This window comes from Zalophus californianus, chromosome 13, assembly GCF_009762305.2.
Source record: "Zalophus californianus isolate mZalCal1 chromosome 13, mZalCal1.pri.v2, whole genome shotgun sequence".
In the NCBI taxonomy this organism is placed as follows: domain Eukaryota; kingdom Metazoa; phylum Chordata; class Mammalia; order Carnivora; family Otariidae; genus Zalophus; species Zalophus californianus.
In genome coordinates, this window is record NC_045607.1 from 91,546,259 (window position 1) to 91,567,517 (window position 21,259).

The 21,259-nt window shown below is 47.3% G+C and overlaps 1 protein-coding gene across 1 annotated transcript in view; it reads left to right on the plus strand.

Annotated features, from left to right (window-relative positions):
- Positions 1-21,259, plus strand: part of AUH (AU RNA binding methylglutaconyl-CoA hydratase) — a 346,329-nt gene that overhangs the window by 164,255 nt on the left and 160,815 nt on the right. The window contains 2 exon segments of the mRNA XM_027615423.1: positions 1,956-2,013; positions 2,016-2,086. Coding sequence (XP_027471224.1) covers positions 1,956-2,013; positions 2,016-2,086 — 129 coding nt within the window.

Sequence of the window (21,259 nt, forward strand, 5' to 3'; positions counted from 1 at the left end):
GGATCTGCACCTCCTTACTTGTGGACTGTGGGGGTGCCCACTGCCCTCCGAACAGCACGGCTGTGCTTTGTTGCAGGGAAGTGACATTCGGCATGGGGATGACTGCCTGCTCCGTGCATTCCCACATTCAGCACTGCAGCTTCCTTGCTCTTGGAAATCACTGAAACTTTTTTTTTTTTTTTTACTTTGGGGAAATTGAGCTCTCAATCTCAGTTTGAAACACCTTGAAAGAGGCAAGCATGGAGTCGCCGTCTGCTGATGCCCACCATGCCGGGGGCGGTCATTGTCATCACCTGTGAGGCAGATCCTACAGACTTATGGCCAGGGCCCAGCTGAGTGGCTTCCTGGGGAAGGGGCTCACTAAAGCCCACGTTCATCTGCTGATTCCATCTTGGGGAGATGCATGCTTTGTCTTCTGATAAACTTGTGCCATTCATTTCATGCAGGATGATTTGCAAGTAAAGTGCTGGCCCTTGTCTTCATAGTCCTTTAAAGATTTCAGGGCCATCTTGTTCTGCCTGCGACACATTCAAATGCCACTTCCTTTTCACTGCACAGGAAATAATTATGTTAATGGGGAAAATACTAAGAGTGCTGGATGACTGGACTCTCCTCACGGACGCATAGTCTGTTGCTGATGGAGTACCACTGAATGTCCTGCAAGTTCTGATTAAGTCACTGGAGTGTGTCCGAAAGCAAAGACATCTTCCTGTTGTGACTTCAGAGATTACGGACTTCTGTATTAGAGCAAGGGAAAGTGTGTAGATGTCTCCCTTTCCCAGAGTCTTCCCTTCAGCAAAGCAGCCTTGCTGGGCGTGGTCCTGATGCTGGGCCCGGGTCAGGTCGCTCTTCAGGGAGAGGACTGCCCCTGTGGCTGAGCAGCTACTCATGTTGCCCTCCAGCACACTGCATTCGAGCGTCCTTACACCGAAGCCATGGCCAGCTGATGCAAGCTGGCAACACGGTGGCGATCCGCATGCATCCCGATTACGTTGCAGAAGACCCGGAGGAAGGACGCCTAACCAAGCACAGTTCCAATTCAGGGGAAAAGCATTTCACATCATCTCAGAGCAGGTGATCCCCCTGGCCCACAGTATGGGAGTGCCAGTTAATTTATCACTTCTCTCTCAAAGAAGAAGAGGCCACGTCACAGAATCTCTGGGACGAGAAGGGCTGTGATGGTGGCCCAAAGAAGACTCAGATTTTCTTGATTCATTTCAATTTACGTTGTGTTCAATAAAAAATAGATGGTTTTCCTTAGTCCTTCGCCCCCTCCCTTCTAGTTGTCAAAAACAGCTTGTCACTGAGTGTCACTTTCCTGGCCACACCTTGAAGAGAACTCTCTGTAGGTGGACTGGAACAGTGGGGTGTCACTCAGCAGATGATGTGCTCAACAGGAAATGCTTGTGTTTGGTGCAGGCTTGTCCCTGGCTGGCCTGGCCGTTGACCCTTTCCCTCACTTGACCACAACTCTCTCTTCTGGTGATAGGTCCTGTAACTGCTCTGATCTGGGGTCCAAAAATCCTGGCAGACAGATGGTCTTTAATATTTAATCATGCTGCTATTTCTTCGTCTGCCCACCAAGTTAAATATTAACGTCTGTGTCAGCATTATTGGGCCTTATCAAAACAGCAATGAAATTATTTTCTTACATTAAAGAATAATTGTACATTTGTCGCAAAAGAAATACAGAATTTTGCAGTTATTGGAGAGCCACTTTTCTTCATAGGTGGCACAGGCTGCAGATTGCATCTGGGGGGTGCTTGGGGTGCTTGGGGATTGAACCCTCTGCTCAAAATACCTGTGGGTCTCAGGTGCTAAAATCCCGCCATCTCCAATACCATCCTTTGGACTTACCAGAGTCCTTCTCTTCGGGAGCCTTCCAGAATCTAGCCACCCCTTAGAGGGGTGGCTCTCAATCCTCAAGCCCTTGGTGTGCGGCCTTTGTTTTTCAGATGAATTCTGAAGGCAGTGTGAGAGCAGGGTGCCTGACGGGGAGAATCGAGGATGCCGAGACACGTACCTCAGGTGGTCAGGGCCAGCCCTCGTGGCCCCCGTCCACGCAGCGCGAGCCTCGGGAGGCAAGGTAGGAGGACAGCTGTCCGCAGTGAGCTGACTCTTCCCTGGGGGCAGCAGACTGAGCTCAGAGCCACCAGCGTGTCAGTGCCTCTGTAAAGTACAGGAAACACTGTATTCCGCGTCTGTTTCGGTTCAAGGGGACATGGCCAAGATCCCAGAAGATACGAACATGGATAAGAGAACTCGGGCGCCATATGTGAGGCCCCGAACATCTCCAGCTGTTCCCACGTGCTGTTGTGTGGAGTCTTGGGAGCACCCAAGGGGAGAGGCGCTGGTGACTCAGGGAGCGGAATCGGGAGCACAGAGTGGTGGCAGGAGGGTGGTGGGGCCGGGAGCCGTCCCTGGGGCCGCTGACCTGGCCGTACTGGTCAGCCCGCGGACAGCTGGTCCGCGCACGCGTGCGTGCGTGTGTGTGCTCGCGCGCAAGCCTCTGCCCTGATTGGTTCAATGGTTCTCTCATGACTTGGGGGTTACCGAGAGCGTGCACATCAAACTTTGGTCTGAGGACAGCAGGCTGTCTGCCAGCTCCGTGCTGCGTCCACATCCAATACCCGGACACCTTAGGGAATGGGGTTCTCAGCTGATAGGCCAAGAAACTGGAAGGCTGGTTTGGTGGCAGGTGTTCTGTTCGGAGCCCCTGAGGTTTCATCACTGCACCCTGGGGTACAGGGGGCCAGCCTTGGCAGCTGTGAGCGATGCGTCACCTCCCTCTACCCAGCTACCGGAGTGTGAGTTTGAGGTCTGTAGTGATAATCATCAGACCCTGTGGGGGTCAAGAGCACCCCGTACTTTGGGGACAGTGTCGTGAGCGTCTTGCTCTCTTCTGCACTGGTCAGACTCACACAGAGTCTTGCATTGAGTTCCAATTTGGTCAGAGGTTCACTCTGCTTTGCTGGATAGCATACGGGAGCTCTTTGCCCAAATTTCTTCTGAAACCAGTGGTGAGACCAACCTCAGGCAGAGCATCTCATGCCTCTGAGCCTGTTTGTTCATCTGTGAAAGAATCTGGTTGCTGCTCCTGACCAGTTGCAAAGACAGATTGGACGAGTCTGTGCAGAAGGGCTTTGTGGGCAGAACTGTCTTCCACAGATGTGGTGGTGTTTTGTTTGCTGCATTTTTCAGAAGAGACTAGGGAGGGGTTCAGAAGCTCAGAAGCTAGGACAGGGAATGGGGTTCAGGAGTGCATGTAGAAGCCTGGCTTTCACCCAGGGAAAGAGAAGTGGGGGAGAGCTGGTCGCTAGCTGTCTTAAGTTAGAACTGCGGTGTGGTACTGGGGCCTTATAGGCCGTCCCAGGCCAGGGCAGCCACGCCGGCCCCTGGCCCCAGTAACACCTCCCCGGGCTGTTCTGCACTGTCCACACACTGACCTGAGGACCGTCGTCGGTGGGGGAAGCTGGGGAGGCCGAAGCAGAAGGTGGGCAGTCGGGGCAGGACCGTGGGCAAGGCAAGGTGGGGCAGAGGACAGCTCTCTAACTCAGCCGTGCTCGGTCCCCAGAGACCCCCAGATGGTGCCCCTTCCACTCTGACGTGGGCCGAGATGTGAGACACGCGGCTGCCAGTGCTGCTCACTGGTGGGCCGGGTCAGAAGAGGCACAGGAAACAGTATCCGCCTAAGGCCGACCCGAGGCTGAGAACTACTCTGGCCCTCGAGCAGTAGATCCTGTAGCATTTCAGGAAAAGGGATCATCCTGCCCAAATGCCCTGTTCACAGTGCTAGTTTTGAGGGCTGGGGAGGGACAGATCCCTGAGAAAGGCAGCCCCTCTCTTGTGCCCTGTTGGCTCTCCCCTGGCTGGCAGAGGAGGTGCTGGGGGACTCTGGCCAAGGCTGCGAGCCTGCGTGGCCAGCCCAGGAGCAGGGCAGGCTCCCCGCACGGCCGCGGCCCCCACCTCACTCCCGAGGCGCGGCCCAGAAGCCCCCCGTGTGCAGATTCATCAAACACGGTGAACCCATTTCACAGAGTGGGATCGAACACTGCCGATGAGGGAAATAACGGCATCACTGTGGCATCCAGTGACGGCCCGGGGCTGGACTCCCGTCTCGGTGATGTCTGCTGGCAGAGGGTTCAGAGGAATTTGAAGATGGGCAAGTGCTCTCTCCTGACCTTTTCAAAAATAGTCAGATCACTTTCACTTCCAGCCTCCGAGCCAAGCTGAATGAAACCTTTGTGCCCTTTACAGAAAGTGAAGAGCGGGTTGGCCAGAGAAGTTCAGACTCCTCACAGCCTCTCTTGGATTGAGTCACAGTTCTTTTGAGTTGTCTGTTAACACTTTCTGGAAACACACTTTTCATGCAGCTCAGAACTTGCTCACACGTGGCCCAAGTTTGAGCGCTTTAAAAAATACAAGAAATGTGTGACGTGCCGTACATGACAGGAAGTGTCAGCCCCCAGCCGACTTGGTGGAAAGGTATTCGGATGGCTGGAGCGCCGTGGTGGGTGTAGTGGTCGGTGGCTCTCTTAGATGCTGGCACGCACCAGGAAAAGGCACTTTTTCTCCCTCTGGTCCTTGTGGGAGTGTGTGCGTGGCATGCGACTGTCAAACCGCTCTCCTCAGAAGACCAGCAGTTTATCCCGGCCCGTCCCCTGTGCTGTACTCCCAAGTTCAGGGAGAGTGTGTGACCTCTCACGCGGGCTGCACGTATGTGAACGTGTTGGCATGTGTGGATAGGAAAATTGGTGTTGAATTTCCCGTAAAACTCAACAGAACTGACGGTTTTGATTGTATCCAGTGTCCCCCAGGGATGAGCTAGTGTTGGAAAGTGAACGTGAGGAGGAGTGTCCTGGTGAAGGGAGCCAGGGAAGGAGCTAAGTCCTGGCCTGGGACAGGTCCTCCTTCCCTTGCCCCATGACCTCCAGCAGATGCAGAATAAAGGCTCCACGTATAAGAAAAAGACCTCATCTTGTCTGTCACATACGAGAACAGTTCCCCAGTCCTGCTGGTACCTGGAAAAGTTGTGTTTAGGATGCATTTCGGGGGCTCAGTTTCATAACGTTTGAATGGATTCTGGGTTTGGAGCCCCAGTGTCAGAACTGAAGAAAAAGACACCTTTGTGATTTTTGTGCATTTTTTTGTCTTTTTTGTTTTTAAATACGTAATTTACACACCATAGTAGTCACCCTTTAAACTGTACAGTTCAGTGGTCTTACTGTATTCACAGAGTTGTACAGCCCTGACCACTATTTAATTCTCGAATATTTTCATCAGCCCCAAAAGAAGCCCCGTACTCATTAGCAGTCTCTCCCACTTGCCCTTCCTGCCAACCTCTAGCAACCACTAATCTACTGTCTGTCTCTGAATTTGCCTATTTTACACATTTTGTATAAATAGGTTTATATGATATGTAACATTTTATGTCTGGCTTTTTTCATTCACTGTAATGTTTTCAGCGTTCATCCATGTGTAGTATGCATCCATACTTCATCCTTTTTATGGCTGAAAATACTCCACTGTATGTACACACCACATTATGTTTATTCAGTCATTAGTTGGCGAACTCTTTGGGGCTGTTGTTGTTTCCACTTTGGGGCTATCATAAATGACACTGCTACAAACATGCATGTACAGTATTTGTGTGGATATATATTACCATTTCTCTTAGGTGTTCACTCAGAAGTGGAATTAACTGGGTTATATGACCACTTTATGTTTAACTTTTCGAGGAACTGCAAAACTGGTTTCCAGAGTGGCTGTACCATATTACAGTCCCATCAGCAACATACGAAGGTTCTAATTTCTTGGCATCCTCACCAAAACTGGTTTCCAAAGCAGCTGCACCGTATTACAATCCCATCAGCAACATAGGAAGGTTCTAACTTCTCGGCACCCTCACCAACACTTGTCACTGGCTTTTATTTTGATTATGACCATCCAGTAGGTGTGAAGTGGCACCTCATTGTGCTTTCGATTTGCATTGTCCTAATGACTAATGATGTTGAAGATCTTCACATGTGCTTGTCAGCCATTTGTACATGTTTTTTTGGGAAAATATCCATTCAGACCCTTTACCCATTTCTAATTGGGTTGCCATTTTATTACTGAGTTGTAACTGTTCCTTATATATTCTGGATACAAGTCATTCTGGGTACGAGTATCTTATTGGATGTGTGATTTATAAATCTTTTCTCCTGTGGGTTGTCTTTTCACTTCTTTGATGGTGTCCCTTAAAGCACTAAAGTTTGGGATTTTGATGAAGTTAAGTTTATTTTTTCCTTTGTTGATTGTGCTTTTGGTGTCCTATCTAAGAAACCATTGTCTAACCCAAAGTGATAAAGATGTGTTTTTGTCTAAGTATTTTATAGTTTTAGCTTTTACATTTAGATTTGTTAACTATTTTGGTTAATTTTTGTGTATGGTGTGAGGTAGGATCCAACTTCTTTCTTTTGCATCTGGATATCCAGTTGTCCCGTGTCCCAGCACTGTTTATTGAAAAGACTATTCTTTCTTCTCTTGAGTTTTCTTGGTAACCTTGTCAAAAAGGTTAATTTCTAAACTCTTCATTCTACTCCATTGTCTATCCTTATGCCAACATCTGTTGATTTGAGAATGCAGTGGTTCTTTTTTATTCTACTGATATGTTATTACCTTAATTGACTTTCAGATATTAGACCAAACTTGCATTCCTGGGATAAATTGCTTGGTCATGATGTACACTCCTTTTTGCTGGATGTGGCTTGCTAATATTATGTTCAGGATTTATGGGTTTATGTTTAGAAGGAATATTAATGTGTAGCTTTCTTTCTTATGATGTCTTTCTTTGTTGGGGTATCAGGATAATACTGGTTTCATAGAATGATTTAGGAAGTGTTCCCTTCTTTAAAAAAAAAAAAAGTTTGTGGTGCTAATTCTATTATCATTATTTGGTAAAATTTATCAGTGAGACCATCTGGACCTGGGCTTTTCTGTGTTGGAAATGCTTTGATTATTAATTCACCCTCTTGTTTTACCTGTATACAGATATTCTTTCTTTTTGAGTCAGCTTCAATACTTTGCTTCTTTTTAGGAATTGTAAATTTCATCTGGGTTATGTAATTTCACATACAGGTGTTCACAGTCCTTATTTCTATAAGGTCAGTAGTAGTTTTCCCTTCTTTCATTCCTGATTTTAATATTTCAGGCTTCTCTCTTTTTTTTTCATTGCCCATCCAGCTAGGTTTGCCTGTTGCTTTTCAGAGTCAACTTTTCATTTTGTTGTTGTTGTTTTTCTCTATTGTGTTTCTGTCTTCTTTTTCATTTATTTCTATTCTTAGCTTTATTATTTCCTTCTCTCTACTTACTTTGGCTGTAGTTTGCTCTTATTTTTCTAATTTCTTAAGGTAGAATGTTAGGTTATTTGATTTGAGATCTTTTTAGTATGGGCATTTACAACTATACATATCTCTCTAAGCATGCTTTATTTGCATCCCGTAAGTTTTGATATGTTTGTGGAAAAGAGTTAACATAACAGGTCTGAACTACTATCCTTGGGAAGGGCTGGCTGCAGGATTGGCCCCTGGCCTTCATTTGGAAACTTAGATTTGGGGAAGTTCCCACCATTTCCAGAACTGATAAGAGTTATGCCTTCACTGTACAAACAATATGGTTTATGGTTTCCTTTTTGGAATATGGAATTTGGATATCTGTCAAGCAGAGTATGCTTGCATGTCTAGCCCCAGCAGAAACCCTGGGCTGAGTCTCTAGTGAGGTGTTGACAACACTTCACACATCTGGTTATACTTTGTTGCTGGAGGAATTAAACTTGTCCTGTGTGCCTCCACTGGGAGAGGACCTTTGGAAGCTTGCAACTGGTCTCCCCTGATACTCACCCCTACACCTTTTCCTTTGCTGCCTTTGCTTCGTATCCTTTTGATTATATAATATGTCATAATCATGAATAGACTGTATGCTAAGTGCTATGAGTCTTCCTAGTAAATTACCAACCTGAAGGTGGTTTGGGGACCCTGACACATGTGGTTTTGTTTTCATTCATCTCAAAGTATTTTTAAATTTCTCTTGTGTTTTTTTTCCTGTGTCCTTTTGGTCTTTTAGGATTGTGTTCCTTAATTTACATATACTTGTGAATATCCCAAATTTCCTTATATTATTAATTTCAAGTTTAATGACATTGTGGTTGGCAAATGTACTTCAGTCTTGTCATTGTACAATTTCAGTCCTTGGCAAATTTTAATGAGACTTTGTGGCCTAAAATATGATCTATCCTGGAGAAATCCCATGTGCATATGAGAGGAATGTGTATTCTCCTGTTGCTGGGTGGAGTGTTCTATTAAGTCTGGTTCATTTGTGGTCTTGTTTCATTCTTTTTTTTTTTTTCAAGATTTTATTTACTTGACAGAGAGAGAATAAGCAGGGGGAACCACAGAGGGAAAGGAAGAAGCAGACTCCCCACTGAGCAGGGAGCCCAATGTGGGACTCGATCTCAGGACCCTGGGATCATGACCTGAGCCGAAGGCAGATGCTTAACCAACTGAGCCACCCAGGCGCCCTTCATTCTTTTTTTTTTAATTTTTTATTTTTTTTAAGATTTTTATTTATCCATTTGAGGGAGAGAGAGTGAGTGAGAAAGAGAACACAAGCAGGGGAGGGACGGGGGAGGAGCAGAGGGAGAAGCAGACTCCCCGCTGAGCAGAAGCCTGATGTGGGGCATGATCCCAGGACTCCAGGACCACGACCTGAGCCAAAGGCAGACACTTAACTGACTGAGCCACCCAGGCGCCCTTGTTTCATTCTTGTATTTCCTTGTTGGTCTTCTACTTGTTCTATTCATTATTTAAAGTGAGATAGTGAAGCCTGCAACCACTGTTGTTGAATTGTCTATTTCTCTCTTCAGTTCTGTCAGGTTTTGCTTCATGTATTTTGGGACTCTATTGTTATGCATATGTATTCATTATTATTATGTCTTCTTGATGGATTGATCCTTTTAGCATTATAAAATGTGCTTCTTTGTCCATAGTAGCTGTTATTTTTTTACAGTGACATATATATTTAATCATTTCACATTATAATATAAATTTACAATTAGTGTTGGCACCACAAACAGTAAATTTGGTCATCTGTCTTCTGATGTACATGTAGCTTATCTTAAAGTCTGTTTTGTCTGATATTAGTATAGCCACTCCAGTTCTCTGGGTTACTTTTTCATGATATATTTTGTCTATCCTTTTGCTTTCAACATATTTACATCTTTAAATCTAAAGTGTATTTCTTGTAGACAGCATAAAGTTGGATCATATATTTTAATTCTGCCCATTCTGCCTTTTGATTAGAATGTAACTATTGATAAGGTAATATTTACATCTGCCACTTTGCTATTTGTTTTCTACATGGCATGTCTTTTTTCCCCCTCTCTTCCTGCATTACTGGTTTTCTATGTTTAATAGGTATTTTCTAGTGTACCATTTTAATTTCCTTATCATTTCATTTGCTACATATTTTTTTGACTCTTTGGGGAATTACAGTTAAATCCATCTTTACTTATAAAATCTATTTTGGGTCAATACCAACTAATTGCACAGACTTTACTCCTGTGTAGGTTTGTATCCTTCTGCTTCCTCTGTGCTATTATAGAAGTTAAATCCGTATGCATTATAAGTCTGTGAGAACAGCTCTATAACTATTGTTTTACACACTTGTCTTTTAATTCTGACTGGAGGCAAAAAAGGTAAAGATGAAAAATACATCTATACTGTGTGTTGTTGTTTTTTTTTTTTAATGTGTTGTTACCTTTACCAGTACACTTGATTTTTTTCAGTGGATGTGAATTACTCTCTAGTTAGTGTCCCTTCATTTCAACCTAAAGGACTCCCTTTATAGGATTTATTGTAGGGAAGTTCTGGTAGTGACAAATTCTGTTTTTGTTTATCTTGAAATGTCTTAATTTTTTCTTAATTTTTGAAGGAAATTTTTGTGAGATATCTGCTTCTTGCTTGACAGTCATTTTTATTTCAGCACTGTGAATATGCCCTCTCACTGCCTTCTGGTCTTTGTGGTTTCTGATGAGAAGTAGGCTGTTAATCTTTTGGGAGGCCCTTTGTGAATGACAAGTCATTTCTCTCTTGCTGCTCTCAAGATGTTTGGCTTCTGGCAGTTTATTATGGGCCTTGGTGTGGATCTGTTTGAGTTCATCCTGCTTGGATTTCACGGAGGTTTTTGGATGTGTAGATCATGTCTTTGGCCATAATCTCTTTAGATACTCTTCCTACACCTTTCTCTCTTCTCTTTCCAGAACTCCCATTATGCATATATTAGTACACTTGAGAGTATCCCACAGGCCTCTGAGGTGCTGTTCATTTTCCTTTGAACTTTTTTCTCTCTGCTCTTCAGATTTGATGACTTCTTTTGATATGTGTTTAGGTATATTGATTCCTCTGTTATGTCAAATCTGCTCCTGAGACTAGTGAATTTTTTTGTTCTAGTTATATTTTTGACTTTAGAATTGGTCTTTGGTTCTTTTTTGCAGGTTTGTGGTTTTTTTTGTTTGTTTTGTTTTGTTTTACTTATAGTCCTTGTTTGGTGAGACATTGTTCTCATTCTTTGGTTCTTTGAAGATGTTTAAAATAACTGATTGAAAAACATTTCTAGTACATTCAATGTCTTGTTTTTTTTTCAGGAACAGTTTCTGTTGGTTGCTTCTTTTCTTTGTATAGGGTCACACTTTCTTGTTTCATGTCTTATAATATGTTGTTGAATAATGGGTATTTAAAATAATATGGCAAATATGAATAAAATAATATAATATGGCATCTCTGGAGATCAGGTCCTTGCCTCCCCTCCCCCAGGTTTGTGGTTGCTGTTTGTTATTATTGCAGTTTTGTTTATGTATTGACTTGTCTGACATAATTCTGTGTTCTTTGTTGTTTGTGGTCCCTGAAGTCTCCACTTGGTTAATTTAGTGATCAACTAATGATTGGACGAGATTCCTATAAATACCTTGAAGCAGGAAGTCTCCAGGTCTTGCAGAGGGGCACTGTGTGCATGTTGGGGCATGCTTTCAGTGCTTTGCTGGGCATTTGGCAACCTTGCCTTAGCCTTCACTTCCTTTCTGTGAAGAGCATCAGTGTCAGCTGAAGATGAGAGTTGGGGCCTTCTCAGGTCTTTCCTGAATGTGCATACAGCCCTGCACATGCATACTGCCTTCTAGATTTCTAGGAACATGTCAGAGCCTTTTATAGCCCTGTATGGGCATCTCATTCCCCAGTTTCTCCTTTTAAGTTTTTTGGCCTGTTTCTTATTTGTACCAGCTGCTGTCACTGCCTTAGGTAACTTTGACACTAAACAGTTGCCACTGATTGTTTTCTACAAATACCCTATGGAAAAAGCTGTTTACAGTGAGGGGGCTCTGAGTCAGGTCCAATAAAGACAAGGCCCATGAGTAGGGGTTTTCCTCAGTCATTGATCCTCCAGGTTGCTGCCAGACAGGTCAGATAATGACAGATTTCTAAGAAAAGAGCTTCGGGTAGGTTGCAGACACAATGGTGGTCAGGTCATGGCTACCCTGACTTTAGAGGGGTTGGTTTTCAAGGGGTTGAGAAAAGTGGACTGGACATATGGCAAATTAAAATGCCACAGAGCTTGATGTTTTTATTGAGATGCAACTGTTTTTCCGGAATAAATGTTCATCAGATTATTGCAAGCTTTTGGTTAATTTTCGGGTTTTGTAGAAGTTGATCTTGAAAATTACTGCTTATACGGAGAAGCAGATTTTTGGATATTCTCACCGCACCGTTTCCACTGACATTATACCCACACAGATGATTTTAATGCAACCCTGTGTATCATAGATGTTATTGATAAATAAGGTGTGTAGCCATCTGACTTCTGGTACATCAAAACTGATGTTTCATGAATAATAATATAATATATTAATCATTAATACTAATAATATAATATTAATTATTCATATTATATTTGTTGTTGTTTGTTACTATAGCCCTAGATATTAAATATACCTTTCTTCCCAAATGTTAAGTTTACTTGCAGTCACAGAAGCATAGTGTTTACTGCGCTGTTGTCCTTTAAATGTGTGCCCTGAGGGTAGGCCCAGGAAACAAAAATTTGCTGTTCCAGCTATGGCTGCCCCTGCCTTGTCATGAGGTTGTCTTGGCCTGTGGAGGATCTGTGTCTCAACCACCAGTGACAAAGCTAATAGCCATAAATCAAAGCAAATCGGTGCATAAATGCAGAATTCAAGTAGTAAAAATCAAGCGTTAATTATTGAAATCCTGGCATTTTTGTGTTTCGTGTTTTAGGAGGAGTATACACTTTCCTTCCATGCTATTAAATTCATGTTCTGCTGTTGGGCATTAAAGTGATGATGACCAAACAGTTTATTAATTTGAACCTGTCAGACCTTGGACGGGATCTCAAGTACAGTAAGAGTTTGCTAGTGATAGAATCCAAGAAAGAGTTCCTTTCTTTTCTTTCTTTTTTTTTTCATAATTTTTATTTTTAAAAGAGTCCTTTTCTAAAACAAAACAGAAGTAAAATGAAAACAACCAAGATGCAATTTGATGATTTATTATTTCTAATACATGCCAGGAACCAGATATATTCTAATAGGCTAGTAGAATGTATAATGGACCCTTGGCTAAGTTTCCACAGAAGCGTCTGGTCAAGGTGTCATTGCAAACAGGAGGTTGGCGCCGTGCACTCCAGCACTGCTCAGACACAGTGGTCATTGTTGTTGCTATGGCTAATTACCGGTCTGCTCCACTCGGGTCGGCATGGATGTTACAAAGGCAGTTTCTGCCACACAGGCTCTTTATTCATGTAATAATTACGGCATATTTGTCTTGAGTATTTCGCAAGTGTTCTCTTTGGATACTACTGGCAAGATTAAGTAATAGTTTCTCGCTAACATTATTGCTCAAGAACATCAAACACGATGGGCTGGGATTTGATGTATTATACGTACGTCTTTGGCTCCTGGCGTCTTTGATTCTTTTCCTTTTCTTTTCTTACGTATAAAATAATCTTATTGTGGGGCCATGGCTATTGTTTCTAACACAAATGCCAGGAACCACTTAGCAGAATATTTTATTTCAGTTTTAATGGGTGGTTCTCATAACGATCAAGAGTAACACATTCAAGTCGGCCCACAGCACTGGGCCAGAAACCAGGGACTTCAAAGAGAGTTCTTTTTAGAACTCTGAAGGAACTGAAATTTCTATTTCTATTTCTCCACATTATCCAACTTAATTATTGGCAATAAGTGACTGTTGGCAGGAAGCGCCCGTCACGTGTTTCCAGTTCTGCTTCAGAAAAGGTCAACAAGAGGCAGAAACGCTGGGCGCTGATCCCCTGACTTGCGCTCCGGAGCACATTATGCAATGCTGCGCTCACTGATTCATGGCCGCTTGCACAAGAAGTTTTTCATTACCCCAAATGCAAGCATCCTGGGAATGATTAACTTTGTGACATAACTCTCAGCACACAAATATGAAAGATTCAAACAGAGCTTCAAAATAATGTGCTTCAGAAATAACCAAATGTGTTTTGGCGTCTTAATGGGTACATGACTAACAACTGTTTTAAAGCCACTGAGTGAAAGGGAGAAACCTATGTGAGGGTTTGTTTTTTGTTTTTGTGTTTTTTTTAGGAGTAGGAGTTTCATGAGGTTGGTTCGTGTGTGAACACTCTTCTACCATATTTTAATTTTACCTTTACGTACTCTAGTTTGCCGTGAAAAATGTAGATCTATTTTAGAGTGCTCCGTCTTGTGACCTAAACAGTGACAATACTGTTGCTTCTTTTTTTTTTTAATTTTATATTTAATTTATTTGACACAGGGAGAGACAGCGAGAGAGGGAACACAAGCAGAGGGAGTGGGAGAGGGAGAAGCAGGCTTCCCGCCAAGCAGGGAGCCTGATGCGGGGCTGGATCCCAGGACCCCGGGATCATGACCTCAGCAGAAGGCAGACACATAACGACTGAGCCTCCCAGGCGCTCCGTTACTGTTGCTTCTTTGGAACTTTTTTTGGGCCACAGAGCTGGAACTCTCCTATGCCCATGCCTGATGGACAGGTAGTATGACAGTTGCTACTAATTTCAGGTGACTAAAAAGGTAAATTAGAGTTCTGCCTCCTGTTAAATGTTTTCAAATCTTACCAGTTGCATGCAGTCTGAAATGCTTGGTGTAATAGGACTTTGGTTGTGAGTGGCAGGAAATCAACCAGGGTAGCTTAGGGGAGAGGGAGCTTTGTGACTCTCAGCATGGCATGCGGGTGGAACAGGGGAGCGGCATCCTCGAACACCCCTGGAGCCAGGCTCTCGGCTGCAGGGATGGGACACACTCCGTGTCTTGTCACATGTTCTCTTTTTTTTTTAAAGATTTTATTTATTTATTCATAAGAGACAGAGAGAGAGACAGGCAGAGGGAGAAGCAGGCTCCCCGCTGAGCAGGGAGCCCGATGCAGGACTCGATCCCAGGACTCTGGGATCATGACCTGAGCTGAAGGCAGACGCTTAACGACTGAGCCACCCAGGCGCCCCTGTCACATGTTCTCTTGCATGCAGCCTCAACCTCTGGGACTGGTCTTATCTACTGGCTTCGCCGGATGGCAGCTCCCAGCTGCCTGGCTCACCACTGGGGAGGAAAGAGGATTCTTTTCACTCAGCTCCAACTCAGAACTTTCCCCAGAGAGGCCTCTGCTGGCCTGAAGTAGATCACATGTCCTCCCCGTGGCTGTGGGAGTAGGCTCTATGATTGGAGGGTCACTTTTCCAACAGAAGGGAGGGCCCCCAAAATCATGGCGGCCATCATGGCCAACCTTGACCCAACCAGTTATCCTTGCCCCCAGATGGCCCCCACCTGCCCTACGGCACTGCAGAGTTCTGCCCAGCAACCAAGCCCAGCTCTAGCCCCAGCCCTCTAAGGCTCATCCACTGATCTTGAGGCTGGGTATCGCTCTGCAGAGTCGGCTAGGCTGTGGCCTCCATGCTGTTCAGCCACCCCAGCACCCCGTGCCAACAAGGGAGGGAACCTGTTTATAAACAGGGAATGAAGCACAGTGAGCTCTCTGGCTCCCAAATACTCCACGTCAGAGGAAGGGACATGACAGGACCAGTGGATGTCAGATGTCCATGTTTGACCCACTTCCCTTAGCCAGTCTCACTGCCTAGGCTCCTACTGATGGGTTTTTCCCCTGATGGGTCACTGGAGAGAACTTTTTTGTGGGGGCCTTTATACCCCTCACTGGTTCACTTCGTTGGTGCCATTGTAGAGGGTCCTGGAGCTTGTCATGGGCTAAGGGTCCCCTTACAACTGTATTTGGCTTTTCACGGGGTTAGTGCAGGGATGGCAGTGCATTGTCCAACCACCAATAACGTGATTCTCATCAAATTCATATCAAATTGGAATCTGGAATGGGAGGAATCTAAAGGCTTCGCCTCTTAGCCGCGTGCTTTGCGATTCGGCTCTCTTTAGACGTCAGCTTGGTGGCATCTGCTTTTGAGCAACAGGACGTAGAGGGCTTGGAGAGGTTCCTAATGCACCCCAGCATGTGTCCCTGTCATCAAGGACGACATTAGCCAGAGAGGTACGGAATGCAACCCATTGGCAGGGAAGGGGGTCAGCCGACGGAGGGGTATGGTCAGGTCCTGCGTCGGATCTTGTTATGTGGCAAGTAACACACACCCAACCTGAAGTAAACTAGACCAGAAAAGGGAATCCACTGAGCGGCCAGCTTCTGGGACAACTAGACCTGTGGTCCCGTCTTCTCCCAGCGCCCCCCCCCCCCCCGCCCCGGCCAGCTTGCAATCTTCCAGCCTTGCCACCCAAGAGCAGGTCAACTTACCTCTGCTCCACCTGGATGTATTTGGAGGAGGACTTGGGCCCTGTGGCTGGGGGTGAGGACACCACGCTTGGAGTGGAGAGACAAAGCAGGTCACGTCCACCGCACTAGGTTTGTAAGGACAACAGACAGCTGCATGGAGTACCACTGGGCAGGTCTCTGCCTGTGTCTCTCAGTTATTCATGCATTTTCCCATTCACCTATGCACTCGCTCTACGGCTAGAACCCCCAGGAAACCGCTTGGTGATTTCAGGGTTCTTCAAATCCACGTTGCCACCAACAGAGTTACCTGTGCGTGGCACACATTTTCCCAGTTTTGTGAGAGTTGTGTTTCACGTGGTGGTCCCCTCAAGTCACCACCTAAACCATGTTTGCTATTTATCGTTCCATTTTCTTTCCTGGAGGATAAGAAATGTCCAGTTACTTTGACGTAGGGCCACTCAGAATAGCTGGGTGTTCACGGAGAAGCACCAGAGCCACTGTGTCTCTTGCACGTGGGGCAGTTCTAGAATCTTCTGCTAGATGGCCAGGTAACACCAGTGGACTTTTCCTGAATAACACATCGCGTTCCCTCGACAACATCTCTGAAGAAGGGGGCGTTTGCTTTTCTTTTCTCTGAACGACATACATGAGGGACGATCAGTTAGCCTACAGCGCTGCCCCATGTGGCCATGAACGGCGAAGGGGGAAGGAGAGGAGGGTGAGTGAGGCTGCCCCCCCCCAGCGGCACACACACCCCCTTCCAAAGCCCTGGGGGCTGGCTCTCTCTGAAGAATAGACCTTCCAGTGACCTGGCCCCTTGGGACGTAAGCTTGCTTTCTGTGACAGCACGTTTCAGGCGACCGCCGTGCTACCATGGGACTTTCTCTGGCGCTGGCCATAAGCCCGGCTTATTCTGGCCCTGACTTCACTGCTGAGGGCTCAGCATTCGGAATCCTGTCAGCACTCACCTCCCATACTCTGGCTTTCCCGAAGGCCAGTGAGGTGGGTAAACATTGACTTTGGAGTTGTCCTGAAGTCCGTGCAGAGGCCCAGGAAGCAGGGCCCTGGGCTGGCTGAGGCTGCCTACGTGCCGGCAGCTCTGGAAGGGGCGGGGACCAGGTGCGGGGCTCCTTCCTGGGATGGGGCGCTGATAAGAGGTGGCATGTTGGCTCCAGACTGCAGACGAACTCTACCTCGAGTTGCAAAGCCCTGTGTCCTAGCTTCACTTAGGATTCTTTTAGTACTTGTTTCCCCAAGAAGGACTGTGTATTCAGGGAGGAGAGACAGACGGGGTGTGTGTATGTGTGAGCAAGCATGATTTCCTTTTGGGAATTATTTTAGAAAACATTTGGAGAGGCCAGAAATGGTGACCATCGGGGGGCTCCCTTGTCGTGCCCTCGGTGGGTTACATGGTCTCCGTAGACAGACACCCCCCCTCCCCGGGATGGGCATGTTCGGCCAGCGCCTGGTGGCCACCGTCCCTGAATCCTGCCTGGTCCTTCTCTGAGGCCGAGGGGCTCCCTGGGACAGCCTTTTTATCTTGGTTGTAGCATCTTATAAAAAAAGCCTGTCACTGACCATCTACCTCTACAGTTTCCCTTGCAAAGGTTCTTTGGAACCAGAGGAGAAAAGTGGTATTTAAATCTAGGTTATTCGAGAGGGTGGAGTGAGCTAAGTTTAGTGGAGGCTAAAAATAGTGGAGCACTGGGGTGGGTCAGGCCTGTGGGCTCACGGCCGCCTGCCCGGCACCCCGGCCCTCCTGGCCCTCCCAGGGCACCGCATGCGAGTGCTGGTTCCAGAAGGTGTTGGGCAGCCCGTTACTCATATGTCAGATCTCCTCTCTGATGAGGTACGTCATGCACCAACTGCATTTCCATAGAAAAGTGTGAGTCACCAGCCAGTGGGGCCTCTCTCTGAGCTTCGAGAAGGAACGGGCTGCAGCGGGAGGCAGTGACTGTCAGACACCGGAAAGCAGGGGAAGGGGCCTCTTTGAGCTTTCTGCGGTGGCTTTTTGTTTCCATAGGTTAATTTTTATCTCAACAACTGAGATAAGGTTGGATGGCCTTTTTATAAGAAATCTATTTAAATACCAGGGATTATTTGAGCTCCCTTTTTAAAAGCCAAGGGCAATTCTTGGTGGTACTCAGTTTATAAATAAAATGTATTAGAATTGCTGTTTGATGGACACTCACAGTGCTCACGCCTGTGACGCCGTTGGAACGCCCCCTCCACACGGTGCAAACCGTCCCTTTGTTCTTGTACGTGGGGACAGCCGTGAGCGGCCAGGCATGCCTACCCCGGACCCCGCCAGCCGGGGCTCGCTGCACGGAACAGATGGTGATTCTCAAACCGAGTGCTATTCTGGTGCACTTACTTAGGAAAAGGATCTAAAAATAGACCTGAATGAGCATAACCTGCAAAAATAAGTTGTCAGCTTCTTTTTACTCCTGCTGGGCTGAAAACAAAGCTGTCAGCAATTTCTGGGAGTTGAGGAATCTGTGTGCTTTCTTATTTTAGAGAAAGCTTTTTCAGTACGACTGTAACTGAGTCCCCTTAAATCTCTCAGTGTCAACACATTCCCATCTGTTGTTCTAGAGACTCTAAGTGCTGAGACCGCTCCTTGCCTCGGGGCGGTCAGGCCAGAGGGTGGGGCCTGCTGCGAGGGGCCAGGTGCACAGCAGTGGGCAGTGGGCCCTCCTGGGAAGACAAGGCTCTGCAGGGGCGGGCGGTGGGGGGTCCGGCTGGCGGGGCTCCCCCACTCTAACACCTGTTGTGACTTGGGCTGGGCTTTGGGAAGCACGCAGCCTCCTTCCCAAGGTACCTGGCGCCATCAGGACATCTGTGAAATGACCCGCATGCCAACGGCGGGTGGACCCTGGGCCGGTCAGGGGAGGCTGGACTCATTACCTGGGGGAACGTTACCTCCCGGGGCAGTCCCTGGGCTCAGCCCTCTGAAGGCTCCCTGTTGGACCAGGACCAGCTAAGCTCCAAGCAAGTGCAGGGTCCCTGCCAGGTGCTGGCAACAGGAAGGGGCTCTCCCAGAGCCACTGCCTGTTCAGTAAGCATGCCCCCAACACGAGCATCCCAAACTCCAGCTGCTCACCGACAGGGTTTGGTTCTGCTCAGAAGCTGAGCACACTCGGTTCCACTGTGCCTAGCCCGCACATGCCTTCTTGGAATAATGGAAACAGCTCCGGGGCCCAGCTCATGCAAGCACACGGCACACATACACACACACTCCAAACACATACTCCCCCCCACATACACACCACACATGTGCATACACACCTACACACACACCCCCACATACATACACACACAGTGTGCTGAGAAGCATGATTTCTCCTCGGACGGGGTTGGTAACGTATCTGAGGATACGAAGGAACGAGGCAGATGCCTGGGGCAGGAGGGCAGGGGCAGAGAAAGGCTGGGCCAAGTCCACGGGGCCATCAAAGTGGACCCAGACGCCGGGCTCCAGCTGATGGCCAGGCCCAGATGGAGGGTGTCGGAGGCTCTGGGAAACTGCGCAGCATCACAGCATCTCATTAGCTGGTGAATTAACTTAATTTAACCTGTTTGTGCCGAGGGGGTGTTAGGTTCACCACTCAGGCTTTTCCCAAAGGCTGAGCTGGGACAGAAGCCCACACGCCTGCCCGATGCCACCCTTGGGCACAATCACCGGATGCTGCCAGCCAGGGGCTCCAGGCTCCTGAGGGGACAAGGTTGTGCCCCCAGCTTCCAGCGGGTGACACGAAGAAAGAGCATGATGAGCTTCTGCTTGTGTTTCTGACCCCAAGTAACAATGCTTCCAGGCGAAGGCACATCAAAGAATCAAAGCTTTATATTTCAAAATAATGTGAGAGAATACCAGCCACAAATCTAGGTCCCAAATGCATCGTCCTTAAAGGAAATGACGTTGTGAAAGGAAGAGAAAGGACACAGTACTTCAGAAACAGAATGGAATAGACGGGTGCAGCCAGTGTGGGTGAGGGTCCAGGGCCACGGGTGGGCTTGCGTGGCGGTGGTGGCAGAGATCATACACCACCCACGAGGAAAGGAAGCTTCTGTCCTTCGGCAAAGCACCTTCTGTCGTGGGAATTCATCCTGAGACGCTGATCCAGTTCGTGCAGCAGAACATCAGTCTCTGAAACAGACCCACGGGCTCCGTCAAGTAGGCAGACGGGAGGGGCACGTACACGGTGGTCCACGCACTCCCGCGGCTGGACCCCCAGCCCCCAGCAGCTGGAAGCGCGGCTGTAGTGGGCACATGGCCAACAGGGAAATGTTCACCTGGAAAAGCAGGGATGATCCAACCCGACTGTCATGTGATACACCTGTAATATATACGCTGTTCCTAATTTTCCTACGACGTGTGCGTTCTCTCCTGCGACCAAAACAAACCGCCGCAACGCCGCAGCCTCCAATAGCACACACCTGTAATCTCACAGTTCTGGAGGCTGGGAGGCTGGCCTGCGTCTCCCGGGGCTGAGGTCTGGGTGTCAGCAGGGCTGTTTCCTTCGGAGGCTCCAGGGGAGGGTCCTTTGATGCCTTTCCAGCTGCTGGAGGCCTCCCGTGCCCCTGCGTCCCTGGACCCATGTCACCACCCCCACCTACAGAGCAGCAACCACAGTCCGAGCTTTCTGCCCACCCCTCCCTTCTGCCCTCACCCTCAGCCGGGACTCGTGACCACACTGCACGCACTCACGCTGTCCAGAATCATCTCTCGATTTTTTTAAAGCTGATTAGCAATCTTCACTTCTCCTGATGACCCTCCTCTGCTACCCCTAATCCCCCAAGGCCAGAAACCGAGCATTTTACAGGTCCGGGGAATGAGGACGCAGACATCTTCGAAGGGCCGGTGTTCTGCTCACAACAAGATGCATATGCTTGACTGACTGTAATCAGCCGAGAAGGGGAAAACCAGAGAACTCTGGTTTTCCAGAGATGCCCTGTGTTCATTTTCCTTCCAGCTTTACTGATTCCCTTTCATTTCTGTAACCCGTTGTCTGGTTCTCGGCTTTAATGCTAAATGTACAGTAATTCACTCATTCATTCATTTCATACCATTGTTTTCCATTTCTGTGTTCTTGATCAACCAGGCAGGACAGAGGAGCCCGACTGTGGTTCAGTTATTGCCCTGTAACAAGCCATCCCCAAAAATCGGTGTTCAAAACAACACAACCTTTTTTTTCTTGCCACTCTGCAGATCAGAACTCGGACAGTGCTCAATGGGGCAGCTGGGCTTTCTCCCGTCCCCAGGGCCTCACCATGGGGCCTCTTATCCGTCACGCGTCAGCATGGGGGAAGCTAGATGCCCGGACCCTCATAAGGACTGGGCACTGGAGTCTCAGAAGGACACTTCTACAGTCTGTGCTCAAAGCAATAGCCAGGCCTGTCCAGTCTCAAGCACAGGA